A 20,268-nucleotide genomic window follows, 5' to 3' on the forward strand; every position below is an offset into this window, starting at 1 on the left:
AATCCTCTTATCTCGGTGAAGTCTTGACGGATTTACAAACGGTTTGGTTTCTTACAAACGTCATTACCGTGGCTATAATTCTTTCATATGGAAGTCCATTTGTATAATTTTTCATATGTATGCGGTTTCATAGCTACATCTCTGACGTTTATAACAAACCAAACCGTTTGAAAATCGGTAAAAATTGAGCAAGTTATGGTTATTTAAAAGTACATGCACCATGTTACGAGTGAGCGGGCACCCTGTCGTAAGATGGCCGCCGTGTGCGAACGTCGACCTCCATTGGCCAGCAGCGCGGACGAGACATCTAGCCTTTATAGAGAGCCTAAGTCCCGCCCCTCCGCTTCCGGCTCATGGGACCTTAGTTCGGAAAAAATATGTATGGAAGTAAATGGCGAGAGATAACTTATCTTTTTATTCCGTCTGAACTGTGCCCTGAACTACACATATGATGTTTGTCAATTTAAAAGGTAATTATGAAAGTCAAGAAAGTCGCAGTTTGTCATAAAACAGAAGAGTAACGTTTAGTTTTATGTGAAAATCGCTCAATGAACTAACGTTACATCTCTTGTCTCGCACTATGTACGTCACAAGATCCGTTGCTCGTATGTGTGTATTCTGGTTCAAAACACTCAGGCATGACGGCGTAACGTTACGATTATAATGTAAGACTATAGAAAAAATGACAGACGTTAGCTTCATTCATTGAGAGAAAAGGTATGACGTCGCATGTGCGCCTTCTGGGTTTGTAGTCTTTGTAATTACGTATTTTCACAGTCTTATACCTCAGCAGTTTTACATCAAGCTGCGACTTTCTTGACTTTAAAATGTATCTTTTAATTTGACAAACATCATATGTGTAAATCAGGGCACAATTCAAACGAGATCAAAATATTTGTTGTCTCTCGCCATTGACTACCATACAATATTTTTCCGAAATAAGGTCCCATGGTGGTCGACCGGAAGGGGAGGGACTTAGGCTCTCTATATGATATCTATCTATGATCTCCACCAGAGAATGTCTAATATGGCGAGAAGTTTCACTCTCACTACACTTCCGGGTTCTGAACTGGTTGCAGTTCCACTCTGATTCCATATGAGGGCGCTCACAGGACGAGTGCAGAATGAATGGAGGTCTATGGCGAAAAACCCTCAAAATCCACTTTTCTCAGGATATAATTTTTTGTCTAGTAATTTGAATGTTGTATTCGAAAGGAGATGCAAAGAAATTACACATTGCTGGGTGTTAGATTTTTTAGAGTCACTTATTTGCTTTAAAAAGTCTTTCATAATGTCAATGACGTCAGAATGCTGACGTCATTAGCATAATGCTAGCGTGTTATGGGCAACAACAACTCAACCTGTAAGAAATCAAAACGACATAAGTACTCGTTCATTCAACTTTCGACCTAAAACCCATGTTGAACTTGCAAAATCTACAATCAGATCTGAGATTTCTCAACGGCAATCGGGTGAAAGAGACAAATTTAGCCGTCTAGCCCCATTGACTCCCATTCATTTTGCACTCATGGCGAGCGCCCCCAGTGGAACTCTGGTGGTACTACAACCAAAATTCGGTACAATAGGGCTTAATAGGGAGTGGGCAGGCTCTCCGTAGACGGGCTCTGTCTCCACCGACTGCGCTGATCGAAAGCACGACGTGAAACGACTTGCTGACGACACAGCGTAATGCTCATTGGTTTAAACAACCGTGATGTGTGTTCTCTTTAAAAATGTTTGATTTTAAAACTGTGATATCATGTTTTTATGTGTGTAAACCAACTTGATAACCAATAAAAAGTAATGTTAGAATAAAACGAAATTTAGAAATAAAATAATAAGTGCATAAAATAGGACTTTATATTTTAAATGAAGGACTTAAATACAACATTCTATTTATTTTGACAACCTTCAAGCACAGCGCCTCTCGAAAGTTTCCACGGTGGAAGATTTACGTCTGCTCACGGACTTGCACGCTGTGTTGAAGGCGGGGCTCTTCTCTTTTGACGTTACCATGACACTCGTACACAACCTATTTGAGACAGCAAGAAACATGCCCATGAACAGCAGGGTCGTACACAGTTTGGACGAAAGCAGATGAAAACTCGTACTGGTGAGTTGTCAAGACATAATCATTGCAATCTACAGTTTAAAAAAATGCTGGTGCCTATTATGTACTGCGGTCAAGTAACCTAGGTTTTAAAAAAAGAAACAAATAGAAATTCAGTAACGGTTGAATGCCAATGGAATAATTTTCTCTGCACTTCAGGTTGAAATGAGGGGTTACCTCAAAACTCTAAACTGGGTATTTAAACTCCAGCCTAAAAGAACTACTATAGGAAGACACAAAGACTCTGACCTCTGTCTGCAGGTACTGTATTAAACTTTATTTCTTTCCCAGGTGTGTCCACTTATGTCAGTTCACATGGTTATTGTTATTGATTCAACATTTAATTATATATCCTGATGATGAGATGATGATCTGATAGTGGATGACATTTTGACACAGGAGACACGTCACTAGAATGTTTTTTTAAGTGTGTCTCATCTCATCTACTCAGAATAGTGGGGTGGATGAGTGTCATGCCACTATTGACTGGTGTGAAGCGGACAGCTGCTATGTTATTCGTGACTTGAACTCTGCCCACGGGACCTACGTCAATGACTGCCGGATACACAATGCCACTGTGCGCCTCTCTCCGGGAGACCAGCTTCACTTTGGCTATGGAGGATCAACCTATGAGCTCTCCACTGACAGCGAGAAATCGGTAAAATTTTTGATGTGTTTGAACGCATAAGAGAAATTACACATTAGTTTATGTGTCTTTTTATATCTGTTTTGTTTCAGTAGCATTTTATATTGACTTAAGTTCAAGTTCAAAGACACAGAAAATTCATTATCATAAATAAAACCTGTAATGTTCTAATTCAAGTTTATGTTAAATAATGATAAATAAATAATCTAATATTTATATAAAATACTTTTTTTGCCTTACTCCCAAACAGTTTCCTCTTCTGGCTGCCCAGTCTCCCATTCCCCAGGCCTGGGCACGAGCTCGGACCCCTTCTGTTTCACCCCACCCTCCCACCAGACCTCGCCCCATGAGCGCTGGGTCTAAACGGGGTCCAAATACACCTGATCGCAAAACCCAGTCCAGCAGACCAGGGAGCAGTTAAAGTCTTTTTCAGCACACAAGTAAAAAACGTTGTTACCTAGTTTATTTCAAACTGAATACATTTTATTTCTTTATTTTTGCAGGAAGCTGGAGTGGTAATACAGGAAAAGGATGTTATCTAAGAAGTAAGACACAACCTCACAATTCTCAAATCATTAACTCCTTGCCAATGGAGGAGGTGAGTGTAACATCCTGTTAAAAAAACCTTAGTGTCCGTTTGCTCACTAGACCATCCATGCTATTGTTATTCCATCTCACAGGGCTAAAAGGCTTAAACAATACACTGATAACTTTGATCTTTCTTAGGAGGAGAGGTTGCATTGGCCCGGAGAGGGACACGTTCGCGTGTCTGTGTGCTTTGAGGATGAGTCCCAAAGGAAGGATGATGTGATCATGGCCCTGAAGGAGGAAGTGTCAGCTCTGAAGCTCCAGCTGTCTCAGAAGAAGCAGGGTGATCCAGATGTCACACACAGACTTCGCTGCCTGGAGAGTGACATCAAAGAGAAGAAAGATCAGATACAGCAGCTAAAGGAGCAGGTGTCTGCTTTGTTACATTTCACTTTACATTATTTACTGCTTTATGACTGGTTTATGTAACGGATGAAGCATCAGCCTCAGGAACAGGGGATTGTGACTTCAAATCTCACCTATTTTGAAGGAGTTCAAGAATAGTACTAACTTTATTATATAAGATTATATCAGTCTTCTGCAACTAATTGCTAGCAGTAGATTCATAGTCATATACAAATACAAAGGCTGCAGGTTGGATTTCATGATACAACAAAAATAAAGTGCCCTTTTTCGTGCCATTTGAGTTACAACTTAATTCATATGGCAAAACAGTAAACATTTACATTGGGTAAGTCTGGGATTAAGAGCCCCAATTATGCTACAGGACTAGAATGCGATCACAGAAAACTTCATGCATTGTCTCCATCTCAAAAAAGAAACAGGAAACCTGTTATAAAAACAGCAATGACCCTGGTGGGACTTGAACTCACAATGATGTCTTATCCAGAAGGCCACTGGTCCATGAGAAAGCATCCACTCTGTAGCAAAAATACCCATTATTGACTGTTATGTTTCAAGTTTCATTATTTATTTTTTTGCTGCAAGATTCTATTTAAGAGAGACACATTTATTTTATAAAGCTAGGCCCTATTTATTCTCTCTCGAAAATCCCTGGGAAATCTTTCATGTGCTATTTAATAATTAACTGCCGTGCATTTTTGTAAGCTTTATCTCTTTAATGGATGTAGATGCTGGAACTTCAGGGACGTTCAGGAGAGATGCTCGGACAGGCTGTTACAGAGAGAGATCAGAAGATACGTAGTCTATCAGAACAGATGAATAAACTGAGGAATGAAAATAATTCCTCTACAGGTATGATGATGATATTATAGGGGTGATATATGTGAGTCATTCCTATTACTGTAATGTGAAAAGTTTTATGATATATACATATATATATTTATGATATTTGATATGATATATTATATTATTATTATTATTATATATCCATTTGTATAAAAGTACAATTGTAAGTATATACAATATAATTATTTTTATACTGCCTTTGATATAAACACACTACTGTTCTATGCTGTTCTTTTGAGCTTTCTATTCATCAAAGAATCCTGAAAAAGTGTATCACAGTTTAAGCAGCAGAACTGTTTTCAACATTAATAATAATACAAAAATTTGAGCACCAGATCATCATAATAGATCTGAGCAGTTATTAATCTGTTTTATTATAATTTTTGATTCAGCATTGATTAGCAGTTTGCAGAGAGATGTGTCTGCTCGAGAGAAACAGGCTCTTAAACTAGCAGCTGAGGTGGACAAACTCAGACAAGATGTGAGACACAAAGAAGCCAAGCTCAAAAGCATGACGGACAAGGTTCCTGCATCAGCACTTATGTTTTAATGATGCTGTTTTTATGTTTTTTTCAATAAAAATAACGGTTTCTCTTGTTTGGTGTGGTTTTAATAGTTGAAAGACTCCCAGAAGCATCAGAATGAGTTACTTGCCAGGAAGAGTGAGGCAGAATCCCTCAAAAAAGTGAGTTTTCGGTTTCACTCCCACCCAGTCCTGATCTCCACACAGTGAGATTAGTGACTTTTCAGATCCCTGTAGCAACTTTTTTTAGCTAGCAACAAATCTAGCAACTTTTTGGATTGCTGGTTAATCATTGGATAATCATTCTGTTGTCTGACAGAAAATATGCAAATGAGAACAGCTTTATTGGACATTCAGCTATATATTATATTAAAATTACAGTATCTGAGCACGGATTAGGAGAGAAAACATATGTAAACTGACGACAATTGGTGCATTATGTCATATTATCACATATTTTTTGCAGACTTTAGCTACTTTCCATTGAAAATATTTGGCACCACTGCTCCAGAGACTGATGTCTTATCTATTAGGCCACTGGGCCAGGTAATGGCAGCTTATGAAATCTGATGTCATGTTCATGTGTGATGTGCGCTGTAGGAACAGGCTTCTCTGCTGGCAGAGATAGACAGATTGAAGCAGCTTCATGAGCAGACGCAGCAGAGAGAACAGAGAGTTCTTGCTGAACTCAAACACACACAGTCAAGGGTAAGTGAACTCAAGACAGGAACAGCAGTCTGTAAAGTGTCTATTACTATAACTTATCTGACATTTCTTCAAAGTTTGACAGTTTTCGTAACCAGATTGTCAAGACTGTGCGTGTTTCTGACAAAGAATCAGATCAAAAGGTAAGAAAATATTTCAGGCTAATCAGAAGCTAAATTTCTGTCTCAGCTTTATACACTGTAAAGTGAGTCAGTTTAGTCCCAAGCAGTATTGAAACTGTACACTTACAAGTATACTACCAGTGCATTGATATTAGAGTCAAAATGTCTTTTGTGTTCCACGAAAGAAAGAAAGTCATGCAGATTTGGACAGCGGGTGAGAAAACTGCCAGAATTTTGTTGTTGTTGTGAAATTGTTTATTTTTGTTTCCGATTTTGGAGGTGTTGGACTGTTTATCAGAGCTAATGGGACAAATGGAGATGTACAAAACCAAAGTGCATGACTTTGAAATGAAATTCAAAGAGGAAGCTCACACGCAGAGTAAAATGTTGGATGAGACCCAGATATTTAGAGCCAGACTGCAAGAATGTCAGGTATTAGTTGATGGAAACATTGATTATGCCAAGTAATGTTGTATGTTTGTGTTACAGCAATACACAACATGTTGCACAGCTATATAATATCGCTTTGCGTTTGTATACAGAGTCGAGTACAAGATGCGTGCATTGCGGACACAGTGAAGATGGAAATTTCTGGGCTGCAGAACATGAATTTGAGTCCTGCGCTCAGCTGGGTTCAGGAGCATTCACTGTTTTTACTGAACCTCCTGCTCACAGTACTGCAAAATGCTGCTCAGATATTAAAGACAGCAGGGGTTGATGTCTCTTTGATGACTGGAGGTAAGAAACAAAGTTTAGGAAGATTCAAGCAGGACTGTCACAAGCTAAGTGATGTTGAAATCACTATAGTATTACAAAATATTGAATTATTATTGAATTTCAGTGCATTTTTTACAGAACCGTAGTCTGAACTAGAATGCATTTCCGGAGGAACTGCGAAGTGTGCTTGCTCGGGTGCGGTTCACTAACGTTAGCAGGTAGTGGATAAGGGTGCGTTGAAGTTTGCTTGATCTGAGAATTGGCAGCTCTGTGAAATGTAATACAACAGTGCCACCTACTGTCTAAATGCATTAACATTAAAAGTGTGAGGTGAAACTCTTTTGCATAGACATAAGTAAATGGGTTTGTCAATTAGCCTGAAAAAATAAATAAATTCAGATCTTGTGCTTCCTCACATTGGAGTCCCGAGTTCATGTACAAAGTTTGGTTTCGATACGTGACAGAGTTCCTGAGATATGGACGACTTCCTGTTTGGCGACTACGCCGCCGATTTCGTTTGGCTGTGACGGGCAAACGCTTCCGAAAATCAAAAATCCTTCTAGTAACTTTTGTGAGGCTTGGTCCAAGGATCATGGATGTCCAGTTTCGTGAAGTTCGGACCAAATTTGTGACCTGTGAAAATTTAGTTTCGCTTTCTGTTCAATCCAATATGGCGGACAAACAACATGGACTCGTGATATCATCTTCGCGAGCAACTTACACCGGTACTGACCGGACATTTTAAAGTTGGAATGGTGTCTCTGTCTCAAAGGGCCTAGGTGCAGGAGCTGGCCAAAATTTATCTCCCGGGAATAATAATAATAATAAGAAAAACTTAAGAAGAACAATAAGTGTGCTGCTTTCAGCAAGCACACTTAATTATTGTTATCATTTGTTTTGTCTAGGAGTATCAGGTGCCTTAAAGATTTTATGCCAGGACCACAAGGACATCCAATCAGAGCTCAGGAAACTAAAGGTATTGCAGCAAAATCAGTTAAAGAATCAGAAAACGAACAATTTCATGTTTCATAAGAAACATGACTGTCTTTCTTTCCTGTACTGAAGTCAGAGATGCAAAAGCTTCAGGAGACAGAGGTGCACGGCAGAGATCTTCACAGCAGGCTGGAGTTCATGCAAAAGCAGTTTGAGCTGGAGAAACTTCAGGTGTTGCTGCCTCTCTCAAAAACACCAAATTTAGTCTCTGAGACATAGACCGATTGAGGGATGCTCTCAAGTACTGAAGATTGTCATTTAGCTTTTTCAGTTATAATTAGAAGTGAAACTCATCTCAGTTCCAATGGAAATTCATATATTATTGAAAGTGTTTCAGAGAATTGACTCCAAGCTAATAGACTAGATTAATTTAATGAAATTAATTTACTATCAAATTTTGTTTCACTGAAGTTTCTCTTGACCTTTTGATGACGCAGGCAGCCGAGGGACAAAGAGAGATGAAAAACACTCTAATGCGACAGCTGGAAGAGGTTAAGGATGAACTACAGCTAGTGAGACAAACTGAGGTGAGTTAAAATTAAGAATTGAATTCATTCCCTAAAATGAAATAAAACTGACCTCAACTCTCAACATGTGCTGCATCGCTATATTCTGGTTTCTGAGAGTCTAGTTTCCCAAGTATTTATCCACATGTGTTAGTTCCCAGCATATAGCCGTATTGGTTATTTGCTTCTCACTTTGACACATATTGAAGCCTTTTTCCACCACATATCATAATTATATAAATATTGCTGTATCATAATTATATAATAACAAATGAAAAAAATTAAAACTTTTTTAATTCATAATTGTTTTTTTATTCATAATTTTGACTTTTTAATGTCATAATTTATAATTATGATTTACCAAAGCGTACATTTTCTTATGTGATGGAAATGGGCTTTTATATCACATAGAACCACAGTGATAAAAAAAACTCCATGACTATAACTTTATTGTCTTCCAAGAGTGCCTTGCACAGGGAGATAGAGACACGCAAGACTGAGTGGCAAACCAAATTTGAAGAAGCCAAGATACGAGAAGCAGAGTTGAAAGAAACACTGCGTGAATTCCATCTCAAAGAGGAGAGGAACAAGAAGATGAAGCAGAGTGAGGAAAGAGAGGCGAAGGCCCTGCAGAGAGGAGCTGAAGAGGAGAGAGAGAAACACAGGGTCGAGGTACAGGAGTACAGGGAGCAGGTGCGACAGCACGCATACACCATTGTTGCTATGGAAACACGAATAAACAAAGCCCAGCAGAGTGAGGAAAGATGGAGAGAGATTGAGGAGGAGAGGGACTCACTGAAAGACCAACTCAAAGGTGAGCACAGCCTCTTATTCATAAACACGACCAAAAATATTCATAATTTCATTGAAACTCTCTTAAAATAAATAAAAAACAAATAGATCACTATTTAAAATAAGCAAATTAGTGGCTCATGCTCACAGAAACGTTTGTTTTACGTTGTTTTGAAATGCTGCAGTTTTGTGTGTTACACATAGAGGGCAGCTTCTCAAAAGCATTAGCTAATTAAAACTAATTTGTGTAACAGATTTTATGTGTCCTTCATATGTGTTCATGATCATGTTTACCCTTGTTGTTCTTGTCTCACAGAGGCGCTCGATAGACTGGAGGGCTTTGAAAGCAACAGCACGTCTTGCACATCAGAAAAACAGGAAAATTCGGAACTGGATCAATCCATAAAATCCCTCCGGTATCACTGCATTACCCATCATCCAAAAATGTTGTATATTATTATTCTAAGTATTTAGCCATTAGGACTGCCCCGAAACCAGATGCAACAGCTCTGTGTATGTAAGCTTGTTGCTTAGCGATTTATGTATTGCAAGTTACTTTGTAAACAGATTTCCTTTCTCTGTCGTCACATTCACCGTGAGCAGAATAATATACATAGTGTGCTCTCGTTAATGCATAATGCATGCCTTATTCATGCATTATTTATAAAACTCTTGCTCAATAACTAATTACACAGTCCATGTCTCTCTCTTTAAATCATTTCATAGATCAGGCACTGTTAAACTGTAGGTGCAAATATGTCTCTTTTTTGTCTCAGTCAATATCCTAAAATCTTCTAAATTATTTAAAATTATAATGATAACCAAAGACCATGTCTACATAATTTATTGTTATTTATTTATAAAAGATCAGAAGTGTTTATTCTGTTAATGGAATTTTTATTTTTTGTGGAATATTGCAGAAGTCATTATGAATGATTTATCCGTGCAAATCAGTATTATTATTTTTTAAATTCATGTGCCCCTGTAGTCTTTAATCTAAATAACTTCCCCTCCCTCCTGCAACGTCATCTCTTCTCTTCTCTTCTCTTCTCTTCTCTTCTCTGATGATGTGTTTATCAGCGTGAGGGCGGGACAACCTGTCACTCTAATGACATCTCAGCAATATAGCAAACCACATCGAATCCCAATGGACAAAATCCCCAAAAAAATCTTGTTTGAGAGGCCATTTCACTCGGATATACGTCACAGTAGGGAAGAAAAGACTGTCGCACTTTTGTCCGTTTAATGCCGACTTTACACAGTCAATGCTTTATGCTATACTCATCATCATACTCATCATACTCTAATTCTTGTATCGTTAATGCAGTATCTAATTTGTCCTGCAGGGCATCTCTGGTCTCATCCCAACAGGAAGTGATCAGTCAGAGTGAGATCATCGATGCCTTAAGTCGTGACCTGGCCCAGGCTCATGCTCGGCTCTCTGACATGACAGGTCAGACACAAAGCAACACAACTGCATCCTGAGTTTGTCTTTATGTTTCTGACTGAAAGTCTGTCTGTGCAGGACAACTAAGTGAACAGCAGAAGTTGGAGTTGGAGAGTCATAAAGCTTTAGTTGTAGACCAGAAGATTCAACTGAGCATGCTCACACAGAAGCTCACCATGATGTCACAACTAGTCGAACAGAAAGATGAAGAAATAAAGAAGCTGGAAGAAAAACTGGGGTACTGTACGACCCCCCCAAAAAAATGACACACTTATCTTTTCATTATAAAATGATTTATCAAACAATGTAGTGTTTTTTTTTTAAGATGACTTGTCTGCTAAATGAATCCACAACATGTGACTGTGTTTCTGAGTAGATATTGTTCCATTTTTGTTAGACAAACTGAGGAGGACCTGAAAATTAAAGCAGCAGCATACAGAGAGATGGAGAACACAAGCCTTGTTCCACTTCAGACCTTAAGAAACACTAAAGTGAGATCAGCAACAAACTGGACAAACATTAACAAAACTGAAATGACCTATATTTAGACATATTTTATGAAAAATCGAGACAAATTAAGATTTGAATTTAATTAATAAGATTAAATTAAGATTTAATTTAATTAAGAAAGAAGAAAAATATGCTTTGCTTGATTTTTTTTCTGAATAGGAAAATGATTTTAGGCTAATATCATATATACTGATATTAGCCTAAAAAGCACATAATTTGCATAACCATTCAAAAGTTTGGGGTCAGTAAGATTTAAAAAAAAAAGAAGAAAAAAGAAAGAAAGAAATGAATGCTTTAATTCAACAACATTAATTAAATTTAACAGTAAAGACATCTATAATGTTACAAAAAAAATCTATTTTAATTATGTAACTGAAAACTGGAGTAATGGCTAATGAAAATTCAGCTTTGCCTTTACAGGAATAAATTCTATTTTAAAATATATTAAAATAGAGTGCAATTATTTTAAATTGTAGTAATATTTCACAATATTCCCTTTTTAACTACATTTTTAATCAAATAATTGCAGCCTTGTTGAGCACAAGAGACATATTTTAAAAACATTTAAAACTCTTAACGACCCCAAAATGTTGAATGGTGCCTTCACCAAAAAAAAAAAAAAAAGAAGGAGAATAAGGGGTCACAAACACACAAACTCGCATAGATCACACATGGACACTTCTAACTGTTATATGGATGTTGTTTTCTCAGGATGTGGCACTCATGACAGATCCTAATGATGTCATCAATCAGGGGTCAAAACACAAAGGTCATCGCGGTGAAAGAGCGATACTTCAACAGCAGGAAGGTTTGCGTGACATGAGGGAGCGAATCAGAGCTCTAGAACAGAAGTGGCCTAGCAGTGAGTCTTGCAATCCCTTTTAACTAATGATCAAACTTTTGGATGTGGTGATCCTGATCTGGTCTCATTTCTGGCATACATTAACCTAACATGATCAATTTTCTTCTGTGCGGTTTACAGAGCGTCTGAGCCAGCAGCGGGAGCCAGAGAAGCAGAGTCGGATGAAGAGATCTCCAGCTCAGAGGGGATCCAACAGTTCTGTGGTAGTAGCTTCACTTATTCCATATATTTCAGTACTGAAATACATAAGATAATATATTCAAGAAATATTTCTAGGTCACTAGTCAGATAAGCAAATTTGTGACACTAAAACTGTGAATCATTCTGAACGAAACGTTAGATGTTCTTGATTCCATTGAAGCGCAAGGTGCTCTTTGGATCATTCTCAAATCATGCTGGAGAATGTGATCATCAGGTTTTGTTCATGTAGTTCAAGTGCTGCTGTCATTAAAGCAGAAGAGAGACTCTTTCTGACATCTGTGTTCATTTTTGTGTGTTTTGAGTGTTTAAGTGTGCTTATTTTACACATGCAGAGTGCTTTTGCGTTCCCTGAAGCTTTGACCGAGGCAGCTCGAGAGCGTACAGCCAGACTGGACATGTCTGATGCTCTGGAGCTCAGTGAGAGAACAGTGAGTGACACATAGAACATACTAACTCAAACTAAATTGTGTGAAAAGAACATCTGTGGCCCTGAGATTGTGCTCTGTTTTGAGTTTGTGTTGGTAAATCATTATTTGAATCATCATTTTTCGTCTTTCGTTTAGTACCTGGAGCTAGTGCAAGTGCTGCGTGAGGCTCTGGAGCTAAGTGATGGTGAGATGTCCGGTTGTGCTAGTTTAAAGCACATACCTCCTAATGAGAGACAGCACATAGTCTCTATAAGACAAACAGACCTGGAGTTTGTGAGAACCCGCTTAGAAATACAGAAAAGCCAGAGCCAACAGCAACAACTACTGCTGCAGGAGAACCAGAGAGAAATACACACACTCAGGTGCAAACAACAGAAAAACACACTCATCACAAATAACTCCTATACTCGCTATTTTTCTCAGTGCATTTTTAATACATTTAGAAAAAGTTTAATTTCAGAAATATAAAATAATGTGTGTAATGTACATGCACTAACGTTCAAAATTTTGGGGTCATATTTTTTTTTTTTTTCAAATAAATGACATTTTACACTTACGTTTATGCAATTGATACTTTTATTCAGCGAGGGTGCATAACATTGATCAAAAGCTTTCTATTTCAAATATATGTTGTTCTTTTGAGCTTTCTATTCATTAAAAGCATATGGAAACGTATCATGGTTTCCACAAAATTATTAAGCAACTTATTAAAACTTATTATTTATGATTGATAATAGTAAATGTCTTTTTGAGTACCAAATCAGCATACTAGAATGATTTGACTGGAGGAATGGCTGCTGAAACTTAAAATTACATTTGAAAATATATTAAAATATATATTATATTATATAAAAAAACTGTCAATTAAAGTTTTTTTGCTCTGTTTTGTCCGTCTGTGCTGTGTATTTCTCTCAGAGAGAGACAGGTGCTGGGTTTCGAGACACAGGCCGAGCTTGAGAGTGTGAAGGCAGAACTGGAGGCTCAGAGACAAGAAACAGACCAGCTTCGCCAGGCTCTACAGGAAAGCATCAACCAGCTGCAGAGAAACCAGCAGGAACGCAATGTAACCAACAGAAATAATAGGGTATCATAGTGAGAAAGTCTGACTGATACTAACTCTGTAATAGAGAGAAATAATAAAACAAGTCAAAAAGTTGCTCTGCACCAAACTTACATGAAAAAAAAACGTTCTGATTCTTACCTAAGTTTGTAAAAACAAACAATCCAACAAATGCATTGTCGGTTAGTAAGTCTATATGGTTCCCTGATGCTTTTACTTTCAAGTTAATTGATTTATTTACTCACTCACGGATCAGTATTTTAAGGCATGATGGATAAGTCATACCTTAAAATAGACATTTTCAACATCTAAGACACACCATCTCTCTGTCTCTCTATAGAGAGCCACCTTTAAGTGGCTTCATAGCTTACCCAAGTGCCGTCTATAATAAATGCTTTCTCTACAGGGCCTTAGTGCAGAGAGAACGGGCAGAAGCAGTAGAAGAGTGGGCCATCACAACTGTATACCAAATGAAAGCTATGAAAAGGTACACTCAATGGCAACAGTGGATTAGAATCAGTGACTTGATGAGTGTGTGTGTGTGTGTTTGATCTTCAGAACATATGCACAGTCTAAATCCATGCTGTTTGCCACAGGCTGCCTTGGGTTTTGCAAAGAAACTCCACACTGTGCAATTAATAGATTTTTAGCAGCACCAACAAATTTGTTCTTTAATGAGCTCATAATCTCAGTGCTATAAATGGAGCATGAATCTGTTCCTGTTTGTTTGATGTTAGACCTATAAAAAAAATGCAGACAAAATACTAGAATACATCTATTTAATACTTTCGACTCCCACAATAATGTAATGCCTTTTATCTTCATTTGGGGGTGTTTCTTAGCAAATATTTACATACTATATTTATAGGGACCTGTGTACACACTCCCCCCTTTCCCCTGATATATATCAGGCATATTGTGTCATTATTTTATTCAAATGTAATCATTATTTGGAAGCCCTAGATTTTACTGTGTGTGTTCACAGGCCCCAGCAGTGAAGAAACGGATCTCACAGATGAAGCTGAAAAAGAGAGAGAGTGAGGTGAATAATCTGAATAAAGAAATGGGGCAGAAACAGCAGATCTGTTCAGTGGTGACTGATTTGGCCAGCCCTCTGCAAGCTCCAGAGATCTCCCACATCCCCCTGCTCACTGAGGCCCACTGACATGGACACAACTTAAGACCACCTAAAATGTTGTATTGTGTATTATTCACACTTGGGTACAGTGATCATCATTTTTTTAATATTAAATGATGTTATAATATTTCTTAATTGTGTCATTTTATTATAATATGTGTGTTTCATTCAACCAATTCGTTCACAAATACAAACAGTCTCTTTTGGAAGGCTGCATCCTCCAGAGGTGGAGGACATTAGGATGTTCCATTTCAGAAAAGTGGTTTAAATTACTGTCTTTCTCACTTTGGGATGTAATAGTTACTTTGCAGAAATGAGGCAGCCAGAGCTGCAGAGTCCCTGAATCATTTACTCAAGTGATTCGTTCCAAAACACATTTACCGTAAAGTCCTTGATGTGCAACACAAATCTCACGTGACTTCACCTCAACAGATCGGATAACTTGACTCCGCCTTTGAACGTCATCAGCACGTTTTGAGGCGCAAGTAATTTATGATATAAAAAAGACAGCCAAAAAGGCCTCCCTGATTACAGCAACATACATTTTTTATTACAGTTATTTGTTGCTAGTTTTTTAGGAAGTGATGTTCTTTAACACGAGATGGAAACGGTGCTTTATTCGCAAATGTTTTATGCGGTATTCCGATTCTGTTGCTTTGTTTGGGAGTTGGAACCATTTTAGTTGGAGCAAAAACAGACAAGGTCTGAAATGTTTAGTCAATTGATATTAACTTATTGTTTATTGAACTATTTTATAAATACAAACACATACAGTAAGTCTATACAGACAAGCAGTTAACCGTACAAACCATTAACCTACAAGACGATTATATATTTGTCAAACTGTTTCCATTCCAGACAGTATTTCTTCCTGTATATATCACTGCATAAAGACCAAACAGTGCAAAGCTGGTCTGCACTGCACCCACTTCAAGATTCCAGTGTAACAAACATGTGACATTTTCATTAAATATTTTTTTTTATCAAATATATTTATAGGCTACTTACATCACATTTGCTGCACTTAAAACTGAGGTGGTTGGCATTATATTAATGTCACTGGAAATTTGGCATTTCCAATGAGTAAATCTCTGCATAGCCTAATTTTAAAGGGGGGGGGGGGGGACACTCAGTTTCAGTCAATCTCATGTTAATCTTGAGTACCTATAGAGTAGTATTGCATCCTTCATATCTCCAAAAAGTCTTTAGTTTTATTATATTTATAAAAGAAAGATAGGCTGTACCGAGTCTTTCCGGAAAAAAACGAGCTGCTGGAGGCGTGCCGTGTGGGCGGAGCTAAAGCTGTGCTTGCGTGCCCTTAGCTAACAACACACAGACATTTGAAGCAGTTTGTCTATGAGTTTTACTCACCGTCTGCGGTTCCAACGCACGACCGTGAACCTTTATCGTTGGGACTGCTAAATCCGGTGTCGAACTGGGCCTTGTTTATAAAACAATTATCGTCGAAATGCAGGGAACAAACAAAGTCCTGTGACTGCAGCGAGCACAGCGCTTTGATGGGCGTACTGCTTTTGCTTTCTCGCTCTGGACTACGGGTGCGCGCGCGCCCTTCCGGGAGAAGAGCCCTTAGGACCATAAGGAAATTCCGTCCCATCTGACGTCACACAGGCCCATATTCGAAAAAAACTTTCCGAAACTTGTGACAAACCGGAAGGAGTATTTTTGGCACAGAAATACTCCATCAAACGTACAACTTAATTTTTGAAACTTTGTCCATGTTTAGCATGTGAATCCAACTCTTTAACAGTGTAAAAAAACTCAGTATGCATGAAATAGCATTTCACCCCCCCCCCCCCCCAGACATATAATATCTAAGGTATTAAAAGACTAATGTATTAAAAGCCCTCAAATGATAGAGCAAAAATCTGGTGTTTAACAAACATGCCTTTGGATTTAACTTTCTGTGGGATAATTTCCCAACTGTTCTCCACTCATAGTCTCTTCTCTGAGGAAGAATTACCGTAGTACTTTTTGTTCCTCACATCTGTTCCTCATTTACAGAGACATCTGACAACAGGGTAGAGATTCAGAAAATATGGCGATGTATTACGTTAATTAAATACACTCAGTGCTGTGTAGACAGGCATCAAGGGTAAGTCTCCTCTCATCGTTTTGTCTGAATTACTGTCACACAACTCTGTTTGCTTGTTGTGGGTAGAGGAGAATAGAAGAACATAATGGACAGTTTTCAATAAAGGAAGGCTCCTGGAAGTGATCATTAAATTTCATTACACAAGCAGATAGGATCACATTAAACCATCTGAAGTACCCAATTTGCATTATCTATATTTGTTGACTTTTTTCTTTGAATGTAGAATCAGATTATTAGAAAAATAGCAGTGGCCCCGCCCCCATGTAATATTTGAAATGATCCTCATCTTCCTCATTAGTGCTGATCACTATATGAAGTGGGTGGATGAATTCCAGTTGGCATCTGCTCCAGTCAGACTGCTGGCTTCAATCCAGCCCATTAGAGGATCAAGAGAGAAAAATCATTTCAAATATTGAAAGAGGGTCCAATCTTTTGTTCAGGGTAATTCAAATAGTTCAAGCAATGAGCTCCCCAAACTGTCTCCTTCAATTAGAGACTGCTTCCCTGTGGCAAAATGTTGGTATTGCATTATCAGATGGCATTAGAGTCCATACTTCATGCTCATACTGCCAACAAAAAAGCCAACAAATATAACATAATGAATGGCATTTTACTATAATATTCATATTTGAAGTAATTTTCTTTTTAAAAGGAAGACAAAAAGATATCTGGACATATTCTGGTTGTCAAATATAGTGAGACTCAGCTAGGACATCTTGATACAAGACTATACATCCATAAAAATGAAATTATCTTGAGACTATGGTTAACAGTCATTTTAAAAATGGCCTGAAAAATTAGATTAAAGGTAAAGAATCATTCTTCAAAAGCCACTTGTTTGATATTTAGTTTTGAATCCAGTGCAATGCTTGATTTTTGAGTCTCGCTTAAATGTTAAAAGTAGTTTTTGGGGTCACTTTATATGTGAATGTGTCCCATGTTTTAATTACATGAACACAATATACATTACAAAACTGTCAGGGTGGGTTAAGAACTGGACTAATAATGATATTGTTTAACGCATAATCTGTTTCTCTCATTGTTGTGTTTCTTTGACTGGGTGCTTTGTGTATACATACATACATTTACAAACAAAAATCGAACCTCTGATCTTTTTATCTCATAGCCTACAGACACTGACAGCATTCTACATCACAGACAGCCTCTGCTGAGGAGACTATAAAGGCAACTGAGTGCTGATGGATCATTTCTTCAAAAGCTATTCTATCATTCACAGATATCCAGAGCTCCCCTGAGAGAGATCTAAAAGTGTAGGCATTTTCCCATCCTCTCCTTTTATGAAAATGCTGATGATTTCATGAAGGAGAATGACAGAAGCACTCTGAGAGGGTCCATAAATAGCAGTGGGTAGTGAGGTTGATGGGCCTAGCTAGAAGTAGAGATGGATTTCTTAATGCCCAAAAGAAATGGCCACTCAATCCATCCACAAACACAGTTTGTCTTCACCTGAATCCCCCCTGACAGCCTGTCCGCCCTAAACAAATGTTCACTTCTGATGTAGTGTGCCATGCTCTAGATTTATTGTGGGGTGTGATAGGAGTCAGTCTGTCATGTCATAGACATTTCATTCCTGTAGGTGGCACCATAACGCAAATACTGACACTTCATAAAGAAAATGTAATGTAATTGATCCCATTTCATTTGAATTCAGTTAATTTCTTTGCTAGGACAACTTAAATTATCCGTAATATTAACCTATTAAATAATGTTATACTATATCATAATTACGTAATTTGATAATAATAATGAATGTATGATAATAAGGTAGGCTATGTTCATCAGGATGCTATACTCTTTCTCTTTATATCGTTTCGCCAGTAGGTGGCGACAAATTACGTCTTCATGAGTGAGTCATTTGAATCATTCATTCATGAACAAAGTAACTGGAGGGGTGCTGTCTCATTTCCTTTCCTTGCTTCCTTTTCTTGTGTCTCAGCTCCATCCCTTAGAATGTGAGAAATGGGTGCAAGGAAAGAAAATGAGGGGGGAAGAATCTGAGGAAATATTATTTGTAAATTGGAATATTTTTGATCACTTAAGCGGCACTTCAAATCGTGGAGGAGCGAGAAAACAAAGAAGCATCCATTTGAGTGTTGAGAAGCTCCTTTAGGACTGAGTGAGTCATTGAATTACTTACTCAATCGAGTCATTCGAAAACACAGATTAATCCATGAATAAAACAAGTCTGTGTTTGTGAGTGAGCCATTGAATCATTCACTCAGCCGATTTATTTGAAAACTGATAAATTCAGGATGGAAACGCCAGTGCTGCTTGGAGACACGCAACAGGTTTGCTGTTTGGAACTGTTTTAGTTGACGGGGAAAAAAACAAAGTAACTTTCTAAAATGTAAGTCACTCAGTATTAACTTATGTTTATTGAACATGACTGTACTTAGTGTACAAACACATAGTCTATGTACAAGCAGTTAAACAATACAAAACATGAAGACTGAGAATTGTGACAGTGTTGATAATTAGTCTCATATTCGAGAAACTTAAATCACAATAACCGATTCTCAATTGCATATGATCCTTTGGCAGCTGTAAAGGTTGCATTACTCATGTTTTTCTGTGGAGGTGTCTTATCACTGCCCATGATTTTGGGTGGTACTACTGTGGCATGGTGAAATCAGGGTGTGTATGTGTAAAATGTGTCTGAAAATGCCGGCTAAAGGACTAGCTCCTTATTGGAGATAACTTTGTTCTTGGGGCCCTTAAGGATGACATCATAATGGATGATCATACGGCAGCAGGAAGTGTTATCAGTGACATGTTCAGTCACAATAACCTCAAAATGCACACACACACACACACACACACACACACACACACACACACACACACACACACACACACACACACACACACACACACACACACACACACACACACACACACACACACACACACACACACACACCATCCTACTCTCTTCCAAAAGACTGCTTTTTATCTGCACAAGATAGTCACACACACACACCCATTCACATCCTTTCACAGTCCCTGAAACCTCAGGGGGGATAAGTTGTGTTTGCAGTTATAAAAGGACTGCCTCCAACTTAGGGGTAGACAGAGGTTTGTGGATATGGTAGAAGCTTTTGTTTTGGTAATCTGTGAAAACAAGCGGAATATATTTTCTAAAAGTCACTTTGCAGTATTTGAATCTGGATCCTTTGGCTGAACCCACTGAAAGTAAGTCTGATATAATTTTATACTTCCACATTTACATTTAAAAAAGTCAGGTAAGTTAGACAACTTTTTAGAGTATGACTAAGCATTTGTTTACACATGGTTTTTTTATGGTGTACAATTCTGATTAATTCAGTTAGAAACTAAGTTTTTATTTATTGGCTACTTTTATTTATACGATTTTTAAATTGATATAAGAACCATTCATTCAATGATCCAATGAATGAATAATTCAAAATTGAATAAAGCTTCTATAAAATAATATTTTAGTTGCACGAGTTGTATTTTAAATATTTAATGTATAGATAAAAAAAATGCATCATATAAAAAAAAAAAAACTTTGTCCTTCATTTTCTGTCTGCATGGTTCGGACTGCATTGATTGGACA

At 37.7% G+C, this 20,268-nt stretch overlaps 1 protein-coding gene across 1 annotated transcript; it reads left to right on the forward strand.

The window, feature by feature from the left end:
* Window positions 1-2,275: 2,275 nt before the first annotated feature.
* On the forward strand, window positions 2,276-14,584 carry fhad1 (forkhead-associated (FHA) phosphopeptide binding domain 1; the record flags this gene model as incomplete). The annotated part of the gene is made up of 27 exons (XM_081348595.1): window positions 2,276-2,371; window positions 2,562-2,768; window positions 3,028-3,172; window positions 3,260-3,354; window positions 3,483-3,713; window positions 4,436-4,559; window positions 4,946-5,076; window positions 5,170-5,238; window positions 5,677-5,784; window positions 5,859-5,924; window positions 6,183-6,335; window positions 6,446-6,641; window positions 7,526-7,596; window positions 7,686-7,784; window positions 8,051-8,140; window positions 8,582-8,933; window positions 9,228-9,327; window positions 10,258-10,364; window positions 10,437-10,596; window positions 10,756-10,849; window positions 11,580-11,730; window positions 11,851-11,933; window positions 12,264-12,359; window positions 12,495-12,721; window positions 13,275-13,422; window positions 13,826-13,906; window positions 14,405-14,584. The coding sequence occupies 27 exons, from the start codon at window positions 2,276-2,278 to the stop codon at window positions 14,582-14,584; spliced, it is 3,660 nt and encodes a 1,219-aa protein (XP_081204721.1).
* Window positions 14,585-20,268: the final 5,684 nt, after the last annotated feature.

This window comes from Scardinius erythrophthalmus (genome assembly GCF_964197995.2).
Source record: "Scardinius erythrophthalmus genome assembly, chromosome: 20".
NCBI classification, from domain to species: domain Eukaryota; kingdom Metazoa; phylum Chordata; class Actinopteri; order Cypriniformes; family Leuciscidae; genus Scardinius; species Scardinius erythrophthalmus.